This window comes from Eutrigla gurnardus, assembly GCF_963514095.1.
Source record: "Eutrigla gurnardus genome assembly, chromosome: 17".
NCBI lineage: Eukaryota > Metazoa > Chordata > Actinopteri > Perciformes > Triglidae > Eutrigla > Eutrigla gurnardus.
The window spans coordinates 10,571,944-10,587,943 of NC_139928.1; the positions used below are offsets into that span (position 1 = coordinate 10,571,944).

Sequence of the window (16,000 nt, forward strand, 5' to 3'; positions counted from 1 at the left end):
CCAATATCGCCAATATCCCAGTGTTTGTTTTTTAATGCAGAACTTATAGACTATATGTTTTGGGGTTGTGCTGAACATTCGGTAGGAGATGTTTTTTGTCACAGTTTTTCATTTTAAGTCAGGATTGGGTACAAAACTGCTGCCGTGGCTCAAGCTCGAGTCTGGTTTGTACAAACCATACGGAGTCATGTAGGATCAGACCAGATCGTAGCTCTACTTTGGTCGACCTATGTATTTTTTTATATTGATATTAAGTGATCATGGTAAACTGGATTTTCTAGGCTGATACCATTATTGATATTTGGCAGTTCAAATCTGTTAGTTTATCTGTCTATGTTTAGATTTCTATTTATTAGATTTCTTTAAATATAATAAAGACTTTTAAAGGATCTTACATTTATTTTTGTGATATTTTTATACAAATATACTTGTCATTGCTCTTTCTAAGACGAAGCCTTTAATGGCAGCACTGTTTCTATATCCCCACTAACATACATTCTATACTGTAATTGCATGCATACCTTCAGCTCAGGACTCTCCAGCTGTAGAAGCTGTTCTCCATCTATGTTTTTGGCAGTGAATTCTGGGATGTGATGTTCTAAGTTTAAGCCCATTAGCCAGCGGGCCACTTGCTGGGAGGTCCACTCTGTGATGCTGCGGTTCTGCCACTGATGCTGCTTCGGAAGCTGACCCTCGTCCAGGATCTGAACATACAACAGGGAGAGATTTACACCTCTTTCATACCATATTTAACTGTACAAGATATTGAGTGTTACTGAACGCCTCATGAGCTCAGATGAAATAACACACACACATTCAAGCCATTTCCTAAATGATGATTATATTCTGCAGCAACACGTATTTAAAAATCCTTCTTCACCAGGAATGATGTGGGAATGAAACAGACGAATGGTTTACACTCGACGGACACGTGAAGAAGACAAGCATGCAGTTTAAACAGGTCTCACCTCATCATCTATCATATCCAGACTCTGAATGTAGCAGCATTGAAAATAACAGAAGCAGGCTGGTTTGTTAACGGGGAGAAAAACATTATGGCTGACACTACAGCAGCCTCACACTGCATTTGAATACTAATGAGCCTAAACTGGTGCGGTGATTTTTTAACTTGTTTTTTTTTCTGCCGGAGGAATATGAGAGAAGCGTCTTTCCTGTTGGCATAATGTGTTTTCTGTCACTTCATAGCCATTAAGATTATGCATGGGGGCACTGGGGCAAATGAAAAAGTTGTTTGCATTTAAATTTGTATTTTAAAACAGATGAACAGACAGACCTCTACATTTTTACAAAGTTGTGAATCAAAAAGTGGATTCTGATCATAGTTTTTGGACGTCATCTCGACGGGTTTACAGCATTTTGGCCACTTTTAAACCGACAAGGTGTTTAAAATAATCAATTGTATTTTGTAAGCTTGTATTTGGGAGGGCGTATCTTTGATGTGATGAACTGAAATCAGTGTTATTCGTCATCATCATGCAAACTTTTATCGCCGTGTCCCGTTAAGAAAATAAACCATGTAGAGTTTGCATGCATACCTCATCCGAGGAGAGCACCAGTGTGTGCGAGCGCCCCGACATCTTGGCTTCAGTCAGCAGGCCGCTGATCTCCACTGAGCTGCTGCTGCTGGCACTCAGATCATCGTTCAGAGCGGGTCCCTGAGAAATCAACAACACACTTAGAAAACTGGAGGCGAGTGCCAACTGGCTCCGAGCCCGAGTTCAGCTGATTGGATGGAAGAGCTTCTCCATTTCTATTTCTCACACAGAGAAACACGACGAGGAGTGAATGAATCAGGAGGACGAAGACTTCGCCTCCCTTTGAGCATGTAGCGGAATGATCGATGCTACCCTTCCTAATATTTGACAGTTAATAAAAAGGAAATTTAACGAATATATTTAAGCTGTTTGACGGACTACACGGGCTGTACACATCCCTCATTTTCAAGATGTTCCATTATAGCGCAAACTACGAATGTGATTAGTGGCCGAGGAGAGATGTAGCTGGATGCGATCCAATTCAGTGTGCCAGAGTTTGGACATTTATGGAATTAGTGATCTAAGATCTGCACTCAAAGACGGAGAGACAAGCTGCTGCTGAGAAATACAGACATCAGGAGGAGAAAAACCAACAAACGGAGCAATCGCAAGGCCTCCTTTTCTCCTACTGGAATATACCGGATTTCCATTGGTCCTCTGAGTAAAAGATTTTGATTTAAAAGCCGAGAGCTTCATCTTACATTTACTGTACGGCTGTAATTCACTATATGCTGTAGCTCAAAGGAGTCCTGTCTGAGGTTAAAAGCGAAACTAATCTCACAAGCTCAGCCTTCCGAATCCTCTCTTAAAAGCTCCAACTATTAATGTGAATACGTTCTGCATTGATCTATCTGCTGATGTGCACTCGTCTCAAGCTAAGAGCATGCCCTTGGAGAGAGACGGAAAGAAAAAAAGGATTGTATTGGTAGAGGATGAAAAATAATCTCCTTTCTAATCCGATGGTAACCACATCTGATATTCCACAGGATTAGAGACACTTTTCATGCAAGTTCCTACACTGCAACGAATGCCCATGTTAACAACTTCGATCTTATTCTATCAGCATGACGGATTGAAGATGCATTATGAAACAAACATATATTGAAATGTACTTAAAACAGATCGTACAGTTGCTAAAATGGACATTTTGTTACAGAGTCGCTGAAGACGGTTAAGATTAAGAGATATTAAGGATTATCTAGGATTCATTGATTCTCTTGGAATTAATAATGCAATTATGCATTTGTTGCAGTACAATCATTCTCTTCATTATTAAACCCTGTTTTCCTCATTGTCATGTCAGTGGATTGAGGTACAAACAAAACACAAACGAATACGATACCAAGTAATATGAATAGGAGAAGAAGTGGGGCCACGTAAGGGAGTTCTGTTCAACAGAAATAACACAACACGTCAAAGCTAAAGGGCATTCTAGAAGAAAACGACAGCACGGAGGATACACATGTACGTCTGACAACAAGCCTGCTAAGACTCCACTTAGAATCACGTTGATACAAAGCATCTTCTAACGTCTTGGCTGTAAAGAGAATCATTATGTGCAGTCATGGATCCTCATGTACCTTGAGTTTCTCCGGACTGTCCTCTGCTGACGGCTCTGCGGAGCTGAGAGAGGGAAGTGAAATAGAGGTGAGTGGTGATGATGATGACTCCTTCATAAACGGTTTCTGTGCCTGGACTCATTGAAACATCAAACAACAAGCAGGAAAATAACACTGATACAGTTATTCTTTACCTGTACCTGAAGTACTAATACTATGTATGAATACATTTAGGAGTAGCTGTCCAACACAGATACACTAGATACTTTCCGTGTGTATTTTGTGTAACATTAAATTGAAATCCTCATCCCTGGTACTCCTCTCACCATAACAACCATCTAAAATAAGATGTTTAGAAAGACTTAATCAGAAGATTAAGTTTCCTTCTACATGTGTATGTCGTCTCACCCAGCATCCGGAGCTTGTCTGTCTTCCTCCACGCTGGACATCGCGGGAGACTGAGAACCTGTGATCACAAACACAGAGATGGCTGCTACTTACAACAGGTGAGTGATGTGTACGCAGTTACAAATGTATTGGGGACCGTTTGATCTTTAATCATGGGATGTGGCGAGTGTGCAGGAGTGCTAACCTGCAGTGGCCGGTGGCTGCAGCGATCGTCTGGGGGAGCTCTCTGCACCTCCTCCATCGCTAGAGGCCACACTACGAAGGGAACCGGGCCGACTGCGAGCCGGACTGGCCTGCCCCTCTGAGACCTGAAGACAGACGGACAAAGAGAAAGAGCGTGAGATGAAGGGGAGGAAGCGGGAAATGCGAGGAAGGGTGAGATGAGGCCAGAAGACGAGAGCGAGGAAGTGAGAGAGAACATTAAAGCAATGGCTCAGAAGTGGTGACAGAAGAAGGGAAGAATAAAATGCAATCAAAGGGGAAGTGATGTGAACAGCCAAATGCTGCAGACTAATCTGAAAGAAGTCACTTGACATACTTTCACTATTTCTAATTCCTCGCCCTCGTTACCCCCTGGAAGCTTCAGACTCTCTGCTTTCTGTGTTCCTGCCAATTCCGATCCAGCTCTGAAAGTTGTTCATCCCATTTGAACCCATTCCCGCTCTAGCTGAGTTAAGTGACGGCATTAGAGCGACGACAGCCTTTCTTCCAGAAAAACGACAGCGGCTGTTATTATCGCAAGGGGAGAGACAATACGTTGTGACAGCGCCGCGCCCTCAATTTGTGCCGCAGAGCAACACGTAGCAATTAATCCATTAGAGGAATAAAGCGGAATGGACAGGGGTTAAAGACACACCCACACACACACACACACACACACACACACACACACACACACACCCTGTGATGGAATTAAAGATTTAGTAAATTGAATATATTGAGATAAGTCTACTGAGAAACACCTGAAGTTGAGTGGGCTTTCTAATACAAACCTCTCCCTCTGTGGAGCTGATGCTGTCTCGGGCAACTCCTCTGTAGTTCTTCTTTTTGCTGGGGGAGTGGGGAGACCCCTCCCTCAGGTCTACAGTCACACACACAAAGAAAAGAGAGAGTGAAAACGATTGTGATTCAGCAAAAAAGAAACACTCTATAATCCATGTGTTTATTATGTGCATGACTTCTGTTTCAGTCTTATTATAATACTTAATTTGGCTTGGCCCCAGACTCGACACCCCCATTAAGCCTATAACATCAAGTTAAAATATCAATTGTTGTCTGCCAAAAGCAGCACCTAATTAACATTAGGCAGGCAATCCTAATGTTTCTGCTCATTCCCTGAGCGCTCAGGCAGAAACAAATCAGAAATGATTTCACTTATAAAAGACCACATTCAGCCCCTTAACATTGCATAAGGGGCTGTCTCACTGCATCAGTGCGTATCCAATCACTCTGTCGACCCGTCTGCATTCTATAGTAATCACATATGCCACTGATCTGCACACACTCTGGTCTGACAGATGCGGACACTGAAGTAAAACCGGCGGAGTTCACAAAGACTTGATGACAACAAAAGCGGACGTATGTGCTTGAAGGGGATTACGAGCTTGTTTTTGTGTTGTGGAAATCCAGAGTGCGACTTAAGTCAGCGGTGAAAGTGCATGTGAAGGTTAAGGCAGCGGAGGAGACGAGGATGTGTGTGTTTGCCCCTTAGCCTAAGACACTACTACTTCCACAGGACAAGAGCAGTCAATAAACTGCAGGGTTTGCATCATGGGTCATCGTAGGGACAACACAAAGCTACACAGCTACAATAGTTAAACAGTTAAATGCAAGACCTTCATTTAAGGCCACATATCAGACATAAATAGGAGGAGATGCAGGTGTTCACGTTATCGCTTACTCTCCTATTTCAACTTTAAGTGCATTCATTAAATAAATAAAAAAAAACACACAAAAAACACAGGAAAATTGATAGATAGCAAAAGACTGGGCACAGGGGGAAACGGCTGTCCTGCCTCCATTGTCAGTAATTAACATGTTCCTCATGATTCACCCCTAACTCTTTAATTCATTCATTCAAATCTGTCCGTGAGCGTTCCCCTCTCAAACACACCTCTGGCTTGTGGCGCAGCCCTTATGGGGCTGTGCTGCTGAGCGCTGAGCCTCTCGGCACTGTTGCTATTGTTGTTGTTGACCTGGATGCCGTTCTGCTTCATCAGCTGCATCAGCTCGGACTCCAGTGTTGCGATCTGTAGAGAGAGAGGATCCTGTCAATGTTCATCAGCTGCAGGCGTTCACCTGTCAGAACAGCTGCTTTAAAGCTTTTTTTCTCATTCCATTCGAAAATAAGACAAGGGGTCACGGTCTCACATCAAAGGCACAAGTGAAGTCAGTTTAGTTAGAGCACAACCCTCCTGTCTCGCCGTCGTCTTCCAGATTATACAGTTTTTTTTTTGTGCCACACTTCACCCCTTCACAATGCAGTGCCGTGAGAAAACGAGTGCTCACTGTGCAGAATAATAGCAGGGGACAGTCGGGTTGACTGCACATTCAACTGTGGGGCATGGCCCGAGACTTGAGCAGAAAACAACACGGCTGTCATGCTTTATGACTAGGAAAGCGTTAAATCAATACAGAGTTTGACAATGGAACAAACTGCAGGCCTCTGGACACAAAGTCCATCCGCTGTCACTGTCCAAGGACAGAGGCAACCTTTTTTATGTGGCAAGGCTACATTTTTAAACCTTGTTCAGGGAAAGCGGTGTGTGGATTACTGGATTTGGATTTAAATTCTCTTACACATTTACAGCCTATGCTATAAAAGTGCTGCATAAATATATGTAATGTGCAAAACAGAACTGCAGTGTTCAGTCGTTTATTGTCACTTCAGGGATTTCTGGGGCAAATATGCAGAATTGTGCACACACTAAAATAGAAATAAAAATAGAGAGGCACACAGGGAAAGACGGAGGTGAACTTAAAGGATCTGCTTTACCCTGACTTGCAGCCCCTGGATCTCAGACAGGTGAGCCTTCTCAGCCTCCTCCAGTCGCCTCCTCTCCGCATCCTCCTTCTGGATAAACTCCACCTCTCTGGAGAGACGGGAGGGAGGGGAGATCATAATGTGGTGAAAACAAGATGCATTCATGTGTGTGTGTGTGTGTGTGTGTGTGTGTGACATGAGTGCCCCTCGCTCATGGTGAACACATACGTTTCCATCCCTAAGATTACTAAATTCAGCAGTTTCCTCGTGCCTGCCTCGCCCTTGCTTTGTGAGCTCGCCGTCTCTCCTCTGTTGCTCGGCCCACAGATCAGCACAGAGAGTTTGTTTCATCAGTTAGCTTCCGTTTGGCCTGCAGGGCCGGAGCCAATTAGAGGCAGTCAGACCGGAGCTGAGCAGGAGAGGCTGGGACGGGACTGACCAAACAGATCAACGCATGAGAACAGAGACTCGGCTCAGCTCAGACTTCGGCTATAAAAAGAGGTGCTTCGCCTCGCAGATGGAAATATATTTTCATATATATATTTGATTTGTGATTTGTGATCTACATACACGTCCAGGAGCCGAGAGTAGACAAACCGAACACCGACTCTGGGTATCAGATCTTATTAATTTGTGTCTATATTCCTTGTTGAGATGCTGTGGCATGATAATAAATTACACCTGAACGTTAAAAGAAACTTATGAAGAACGAGCGAATGTAGGAGCTTGACAATATTCCGTTCTTTAATTATTAAGTCCTAGGGCATGTTTTGTTACTGGATCTCGGTACCTGTCCCTAACTGCCTCTAGGGAGTCTTCACATTGTCACCTGAAGGCCACCGTAGTTCTCTGGCACACTTGGAAGGGGAGGGGTGAGTGGAGGTGTATATCAGTTCATACAATCTGCAGCCTGCTTTTAAATCCTACATACTGGTCCTTTAAGTGCCTCTCGTCGAAAGTAAAGGAGACAGAATGATTTAAAAACAGTATGTAAGCAAAATGTCTAATGTCATTTAAATATGGTAACCACAGTAACTGACTGATCTGGTCTGAACTGGAATGCTCAGAACAAAGAAGACAGACTAATGAAATATCAACGTGATTTCAGGGCTGCCTGACAGACGTTAGACCCAAAAGACCCTCTTTGAACAGAACCAGGTTTAAGATCTTAACCACCTGTTATCACGTGACCACACTAAGAAGTTGAAGAATTTCAAAATTGTTAAATTCTTTAACTCATTTTAACTAATATATATCACCATGAAACTCCCCCAGTTGATTACTAACATTGAGACAAAACAATTTTAGTAATCAAATATTATGCTATGAATGATACATGACCAAAAATGTAATTATAGGAATTATAGGAATTAAACTGAAAAGCTGTAAGTTCTATTGAAGGGTATATTTCGGGCCCAGAGTATAAGAAAAATAATCAAATTCATAATCTTTTTGCTACAGTCTATTCAGAATATATTCTCCTCCTGAATCGCAGACTAGAACTGAAAGTTGAACCTCAGTTCACTCACTTCTGCTGGAAGTCTTTGATGAGTTTCTTGGCCTTGTTGTACTTCTTCTCCAGAGACTGGTACTGAGCCTGGGCCTCCTTCAGGTGCTCGTTGACCGTGTGGCAGAGGGTCTGTGCTTCGATCCAGTAGCTCTCCAGCTTCAACATCCTCTCCTTGTTCTCCTCGATGCTGGCCTTCAGCTGGCTCTTCTCCTTCTCCCAGCGCTGCTTCTCCCTCTCTACTGACGCCAACTGGACAAAAACAACGTGGCAACTTTTAAAAGGCGAGAACATTTTTATTAATATTGAGTGAGGAATCCTAGAAAATGGTTTTACCCCCCAGAAAGATATTATGTTTTGGAATAAAAGCTTTAATATTTTTCTTATACAGTTTGTCCCTTGTCTGCAAGTACATGAAAACAACGAGACCAAAACAAACCGGTGGGGATGATGTCACACAAAGCTGGTCAAAGAGAAATGCGACACATTTATTGAAAACATTGAATCAATATTTATCTCCTCTTCCTCCAAAAAAAAGCTTCTTAAGCACCACTTCTCTGAATTTAATCATATCCTCACAGCTCATTCATTTGGAAGTTAATCAATTTAGGCCATCAACATTTGACAGAGAGTATCAATTATACACTTCAGATGTGTATAGAAATAAACACACACATGAGAAATAAATAGAAGCTCTCCCAGGTATTCATATTTTAAAGACAACCATTGCAGCCTTTTTACAAGAAGCTTGGTCAGATTCCTTAACAGCCTATGCTTTAGTAAAATAATCTGCTTCTTTTTTCTTAATAATAAAATCTATTCATAAAGCCTCCCCAACAAACCTCACCCCCCTGTAGTTCTGACACGAGTCCAACATCGATTTCCAAATTATCTGAACTCAGACAAACTTTGACAGCCAACAACCAGCACCGACACTTTTAATCTCCTACCTTGTTTTTGAGCTTCTGGATCTCGGCTTCGGTCACCGTGTGTTTGATCTGGAGCTGTTCGGGGTCGAGGCGGAGAGAACAGAGACGATGGGAGAGAAAAGAGAGGGCGGTCAGATAATCAAATGCATGGCTGCCCAGCTTCTCTGTGCTGTCGATACAGTGTGACGGACGGAGGCAGCCGAGCCTGTCCTCCCCTGACAGCATCCCAGCCCCAGCACTCTCAGAGGAGAGGCACGAGATGATGGACAGATAGGGATGAATAAGTTATTTTACATCGCATTTCATCTGAAACTCTACATTTATGAGATTTTTTTAATTTTTTTTATCCAAATGCAATATTTAAAACTGTTAAAACAAGATTTTTTTTTGTATTTCTCCCTGAAGTCGAGCACATTAGATGGACGGGGATGGAAACGGAGAGAGAGCGACAAATGGGTTTGCCGTGGAAGTTGAGCGGTCGTTTACGGGCAGAGAGGGAGAGATAATGACGGAGCAGAAATCAAAGAGGAGAGAGATGGAGAGGAAGATGTGGACATGGAACAAGAGATGTAGAAATGGGATCAAATGAGAGCTGTAGTAAGTGAAGCAAAAGTAGAGAACATTTTTACTTTAAAGGATAGGGTCACTCAATCTGTCCTAAAACAACAACCTGATATTTGCATTATGTACAACAGTGTTTACCGTACTGGCTCCTTATTTAAGAGAGGATAAATCCATAGTCCTCGTTCTATCTTATTGTGAGGCTTGAAAAGACAAAATTAATTCTCAAGAAAATGTAGATTATTTACGACGTCATTAGACTCACAACATAACAAAGTAACGGTCTGTATCTGCTTGTTCCAACAATTACATTAACAGAAGCTTAGTGGTGCTTAAAACTGCGTGCCGTGTTTCCTAAATAGAATTATTCTAGATGCATAAGCATCATTTTAAACACGTCTCCTCACAGCTCAGAAGGATATTCTTCATATTTTCTGCCTCTCTTGACATTCTTGATTAGGATATAGGATCTTCCAGTTTGAACAATGTTCGGGTACCAGGGTAGCGCTAATGACATTATTTAGGTGTGTGTGTGTGTGTGTGTGAGTAAATCAGTCGATACTGTGTCTGTGTTGACCGAGGCTCCAAGTTCAAAACGTCATCGAAAAGTAAATGGACCTGAACGGCTGCCTGGTAGAGAATTATAGTTAAAAGCACATTTAATAGAAAAAAGATGTATTCACTGTTGAACGTCGTTCTGCTACTGCGATGATATTTTTATTATTTTTTAAAGGCTAATGCATCAGTTGCCTGGCTTTGTTTTTTTGTGTAAAAAGGCAGCAAAGAAAGTCGGGGAAGATTAAACGAAGGAGGTAAAAGCTTCACTCTGGGAGACGGAGGTCAAGATGCAGAGAAACTGAGTAAAATGGAACAAATGTATAAATCCTGTGAACAGGGATGGGATTCTAGTTCCAGTTGTGAAACGTGTCACACAGCTATTACTGCAGCCGACAGAGAGGCTCGAGTGTGATGGTGCCAAAAACATCGCTGGAGTGCTCAATCAATATTAGCAGCTCGGCGGCAGCATTAAAAAGAAGAGACGAGGTAACGGGCGGTGAATTCAATCTGTTTTATAGCTCTGCTTTCGATGGCGAGTTCATTGAGAGCGACAGGTTCAAGAAAATGGGATTCTGTTCTCGGAGGTCGGCTGTATGAGGAGTAGCCAAGAAAAAAATACAATTAACATTTAAGTACAGTTTAAAAGTGTGAGCTCTTTCTCCTCATCGGTGGGCTTTAACCAAACATGGGTAATTAGAGATGTAATGGCCATAGGTTTTACATCGCTTTTGTACTCGCGTCTCTAATCATCCAGATTAGGAATTAGGGAGGATAAGCGGATCTTGGATCGTGATAAAAACTCTGCCAAGTAAAGCAGCGGTGCTAGACTCCATTGTGTTGATATCGTTTGATTTTTTTTTTTTATTGAATTAGATTTTTCATTCTCGGCGTGCGTTATTCTTTTGAATGTATTCTTCAAAGAACAGAGAGAAAAATGTGGCGGGCTCCCATCAGTTGTGTAATCTTCACAGTGGGGGTTGAACAGTAGATGAGAATGGGTTTTTTTTAAGGTTTTTTTAGCTTACCTCTCTGAACTTCTGGTAGAGTTTATTGGCGTCCAACTCTGAAGGAGACAGGATGTCCTCTGACTCTGGCAAGTCAAACACCTCGATGCTCTTGTCCTCGCCCGCCACCGTTGTCCCCGCCTCCTCCTCATCCGTGGCGTACTCTCCCGTCTGCTGGAAGAGGAAATGCAAAGTCAGTCATGTGGTCCTTTTTTCAGCAGATACAGTCCACTATGTGCTAATCCAGATAACCAGACACACCTGCATAATTTCATAGTGAAATAAAGAATATTGGGAAGAAACATCACTATATTCCAATACACTTGATAATAATTTTTGTTTGGTTTGGCATTCAGTAAAGAGATATGTCATTTCTGGCTACCATCTTTGTTGGGATTGGGGAAAAGTTGGCACAATTTGGGAAACGGGTTGTTGTTGTTTTTTTTTAATTGTGCAGCAGATGGAATATTTATTCATCCAGATGGTTATAAAAGTCTTTCAGGATTCTGGAAATAACTTCAACAATAAGTATTATTAAACAACTTTCTGGATTTTCTCCAAAATTATGCTTAGGCTTATCTCTGTGTCTCTAATGGTAATCAATGAAAGATATAAACAGGGGCTAACTTTAGACTTCTAGCACAATAAAGTCATCTATAAGACCCTTCTTACAAGATCCATGTTTTAAAATCAATCAGCTGAAATATTTTAAAGTTCAACCAACTCATGAAGTCTGCAAATGTTTATTAAATGAACGGCCGGCTATCGAGCTACAGCTGATGAAATGTGAGAGTGACAGTTGTCATGGCAACCAGTAAGACTGATGGTCACTGACAAGAAATGTTATAAAAAAGCCTGTTTTTGTCTAAACTACTGTATTAATTCACACTTTAATACGGAGTCAACAGGCTACAAAACAGCCTGAAGAGAGAAACCAGCCAGTCAAATATCCAGCATCTGTTTGTCACTTTCTTTCTCCCTCCGTCTTCTTTCATCCCTCCATCTCCCGTCTCTCCTCAAAGCTCAGAGTGACTCCTCCAGAAACACCTACCCGTTTTCCTCATGCCAACCTTTCTTCACTTTGGTTTTTTTGCATAAGTAATGTTATTTTAATGCTACCGGTTATATAAGAGTGAGGTAACGCACTTAGTTGGCCAAAACTTTGGCAAAAATAATTTGGTTTGACAGCCTGGTCGGACATTTCTATAAAGATAAGTCGTACTGGCCAAATTTTAATGTCTCTTTTTATTAACTTCAAATGTCAGTCACTACCCTGCCTCGTCTGTAAGGAGGCTACTGGTCAAAAATAGTGCTGCCTGGAACAGTGTCTCTAATGGAGCCTCGATGTTAGCGATCTAGGATTTATAAAGAAAACCTCACTAATAAGAGCTACCATTTGTGTGGAGTTACATTAATGACGCCCATCACACTGCATGTATTCTAAGCACTTTTTCTTTTTAACAATTCTCAAAACAGCATGATGAGCAACAGAGACTGATATTTCCAACGTTCGCTGTCTCCGTCTTAACATCACATACGTATCCTAGCTAACGTCCTTCCTTCCTATCCATCAGTTGATGTGTACATTTAATCATCTACATGTAAAATATTCATGTCACTACTCTCTTGTCTCTCGATTTTGTCTGGTCCATCTATCTTTCCCTCGTTACCTCGTCTTCTATCTTGATCTTTCACACGAACACACTCACACACACAAACACACACACACACACACACACACACACACGGTCTCATCTGCTCTCTCATCATCTTGGCCTATATCCTCATCTCGTTCCCTGCGTTTGCCTCCATCTACCTCCCACCCAGACAACAGAGCTCAGGCCTGATCTACTTGAATGCATGACCGATATAGAGTTCCATTTCCATAATAGGCATGCGTGTTGCTATGGTACCAGCATCCTGCATTAAGGTCCCATTCACCGAAGATGGAGTTAACCATTGAACACATGGCAGGTCATTCAAACACCGATTTGCATATGATAAATGCATCACCTCCTACCACATGCATAAAGGATGGTTTGGCTGTTGCTCAGAGAGCGTTCAGCTTGTGCTGATCAGCACTGTGAATGTCTAATATGAGCAGGATGCCGGCATAATGAGTGTCACTCACTGGAGGAGAGGGCTGTGACTGCTGCTTCGCCTGGAGGAAGAGTGCACGTGTGTGTGTGAGTGTGTGTGTGTGTGTTTGGGTGTCTCTGTGTTGACATAAAGGATCTGTCAGCATGTTGATGCATACCAGCTAGTTTTATTCATTCTTGATTGACGTGTTGCTTTTTGTTGACTTCACTGGAACAATGTGCCTATTATGATGCATCTTCACATTAATTTCAACATAATTTGTATTAAAAATCCCCCATCAAGTATCTGAGTCAATGGCTGCATCTAATGATTCTTTTCATTGTTGTGTAGACTATTTAAGGTTCAAATCCCAATTAATTGGTGTGAATGATGAAATCATTCAAACTATTCCCACTTTTCCAACTATTCATACTACTTTACCTTCTTCATACACACATTCATACTCATTCAACCCATTCCCACTTTTCCAACTATTCATACTACTTTACCTTCTTCATACACATTCAAATCCTCATACCAGCGTAGCGTCAGCTTTTCATCATAACTTAAAATATTCCACATCTCTCATACATTCATGGTATTATTCAACTCTTCAAAGACATTCATACTAATTCAAACTATACCCACTTTTCCAACTATTCAAACTACTTTACCTTCTTCATACACACATTCATACTTTATTCAATTCTTCAAAGACATTCATACTTATTCAACCAATTCCCACCTTTCCAACTATTCATCCTAATTTCACTTCTTCATACACATTCAAGTTATCATACCAGCGTAGCGTCAGCTATTCAGCAGTCATCGCACGCTTTTGCCAACAGCGCTTTGTGTTAGTTGTTTGCTGCCTTAGTTCCCGTTTTGCCTGTGTTCACCTGTCTCGCGTTTTTTGCAGACAGCGCCTTTTGTTAATTATTAGCTGCCCCCCTTAGTTCCCCTCTTTAGCCTGTGTCTGCTTTGCATTTTTGGGGTTTAAATAAATACCTTGTGTTGAAACTGCTCTGGCCTGTCTCTTTGCCTGCACTTGAGCCTTGGGTTCTGTACCGTGACAAATCTGAGAGGTGTCATGTACATGGGTGGCTGAGTTGGCATGGAATGACCCTAATATATTTTCAGAAATGTGAGGGGTGTACTCACCAGGAGAAGGAAGCATGGTCAGGTAGATGGATGAAGGGTGTTTTTAATAAATATATACATACATACATTTGTATGTACTGTAGATATTGTGGGAGAAACCTGAGCACCAGGCGAAAACCCTTTTACGTTGGAGGTGAGGAAGGACAGAGTGGAGGGAGATGGAGGTGAGGTAGATGGATGAAGGGTGTTTTTTTTATATATACATAATATATATGTATATATTGTGGGCGAAACCTGAGCACCAGTAGAAAACCCTTTTATGTTGGAGGTGAGGAAGGACAGAGTGGAGGGAGATGGAGGTGAGGTAGATGGATGAAGGGTGTTTTTTTATATATACATAATATATATATGTATATATTGTGGGCGAAACCTGAGCACCAGTAGAAAACCCTTTTATGTTGGAGGTGAGGAAGGACAGAGTGGAGGGAGATGGAGGTGAGGTAGATGGATGAAGGGTGTTTTTTTATATATACATAATATATATGTATATATTGTGGGCGAAACCTGAGCACCAGTAGAAAACCCTTTTACGTTGGAGGTGAGGAAGGACAGAGTGGAGGGAGATGGAGGTGAGGTAGATGGATGAAGGTTTTTTTTTTATATATACATAATATATATGTATATATTGTGGGCGAAACCTGAGCACCAGGCGAAAACCCTTTTACGTTGGAGGTGATGAAGGACAGAGTGGAGGGAGATGGAGGTGAGGTAGATGGATGAAGGGTGTTTTTTTATATATACATAATATATATGTATATATTGTGGGCGAAACCTGAGCACCAGTAGAAAACCCTTTTATGTTGGAGGTGAGGAAGGACAGAGTGGAGGGAGATGGAGGTGAGGTAGATGGATGAAGGTTTTTTTTTATATATATATATATATATATACATAATATATATGTATATATTGTGGGCGAAACCTGAGCACCGGTAGAAAACCCTTTTACGTTGGAGGTGAGGAAGGACAGAGTGGGGGAGATGGAGGTGAGGTAGATGGATGAAGGGTGTTTTTTTATATATACATAATATATATGTATATATTATGGGTGGGCTAAACCTGAGCACCAGGTTGGAGGTGAGGAAGGACAGAGGTGAAGTAGATGGATGAAGGGTGTTTTAGTATTCTAGTAGATTTCACAAGGATATACTGAAGGAAGTTGAATCAGAAGCCTCCGCCAAATTTTCAAGGCTTTCATGGTTGTTTATTCGGTGCATGAAGCTAAAGAAACCCTTTTTCTGTTGCTTCTCCTCACGTTCTTTTTCCTCCTTCTTGGATATACTGAAGGAAGTTGAATCAGAAGCCTCCTCCAAATTTTCAAGGCTTTCATAGTTGTTTATTCGGTGCACGAAGCTAAAGAAACCCTTTGTCTCTTGCTTCTCCTCACGTTCTTTTTCCTCCTTCTTCTCCTTCTCATGCATCTTCTCCTTCATCTTTTGCAGCTCTGCCTGCTCATCCTGGATCTCTGTACTGAAGAAGAATATTCCTCTCTTCTTCTTCTTCATGTTCAGACAGAGCTTCTCCAGGACCCTGTTGTCCTCAAGGACCTCTTGGACTCTTGTCTCAGAGCTCTGTGCTTTGTTGGCCAGGGCCTTTGTGAGCTCGTCCTCCAGGTCCTTTTTCTCGTCCTCCATCTGTTGGACTTTTGTCTCCAGCGGGTGGATCCTTGTCACCGAGCTCTGCTGTGACACAGCCAGG

At 41.9% G+C, this 16,000-nt stretch overlaps 2 protein-coding genes across 7 annotated transcripts in view; one reads left to right on the plus strand and one right to left on the minus strand.

Annotated features, from left to right (window-relative positions):
* Positions 1–16,000, plus strand: part of pdk4 (pyruvate dehydrogenase kinase, isozyme 4) — a 37,873-nt gene that overhangs the window by 14,948 nt on the left and 6,925 nt on the right. The window lies entirely within an intron of this gene.
* Positions 1–16,000, minus strand: part of ppp1r9a (protein phosphatase 1, regulatory subunit 9A) — a 49,204-nt gene that overhangs the window by 2,851 nt on the left and 30,353 nt on the right. For 3 of the 6 annotated variants that reach the window (XM_084032466.1, XM_084032464.1, XM_084032465.1), the window contains exons 7-19: positions 11,087–11,239; positions 8,964–9,017; positions 8,036–8,265; positions 6,519–6,615; positions 5,637–5,772; positions 4,516–4,604; positions 3,708–3,831; positions 3,524–3,581; positions 3,137–3,179; positions 2,899–2,943; positions 1,557–1,676; positions 969–992; positions 522–704 (exon numbers count right to left, since the gene is read on the minus strand). In XM_084032466.1, the coding sequence (XP_083888592.1) occupies positions 522–704; positions 969–992; positions 1,557–1,676; positions 2,899–2,943; positions 3,137–3,179; positions 3,524–3,581; positions 3,708–3,831; positions 4,516–4,604; positions 5,637–5,772; positions 6,519–6,615; positions 8,036–8,265; positions 8,964–9,017; positions 11,087–11,239 (1,356 nt within the window). The remainder of the gene's footprint in view (positions 1–521; positions 705–968; positions 993–1,556; positions 1,677–2,898; positions 2,944–3,136; positions 3,180–3,523; positions 3,582–3,707; positions 3,832–4,515; positions 4,605–5,636; positions 5,773–6,518; positions 6,616–8,035; positions 8,266–8,963; positions 9,018–11,086; positions 11,240–16,000) is intronic. The other 3 variants (XM_084032468.1, XM_084032467.1, XM_084032469.1) reach the window with 3 other exon arrangements.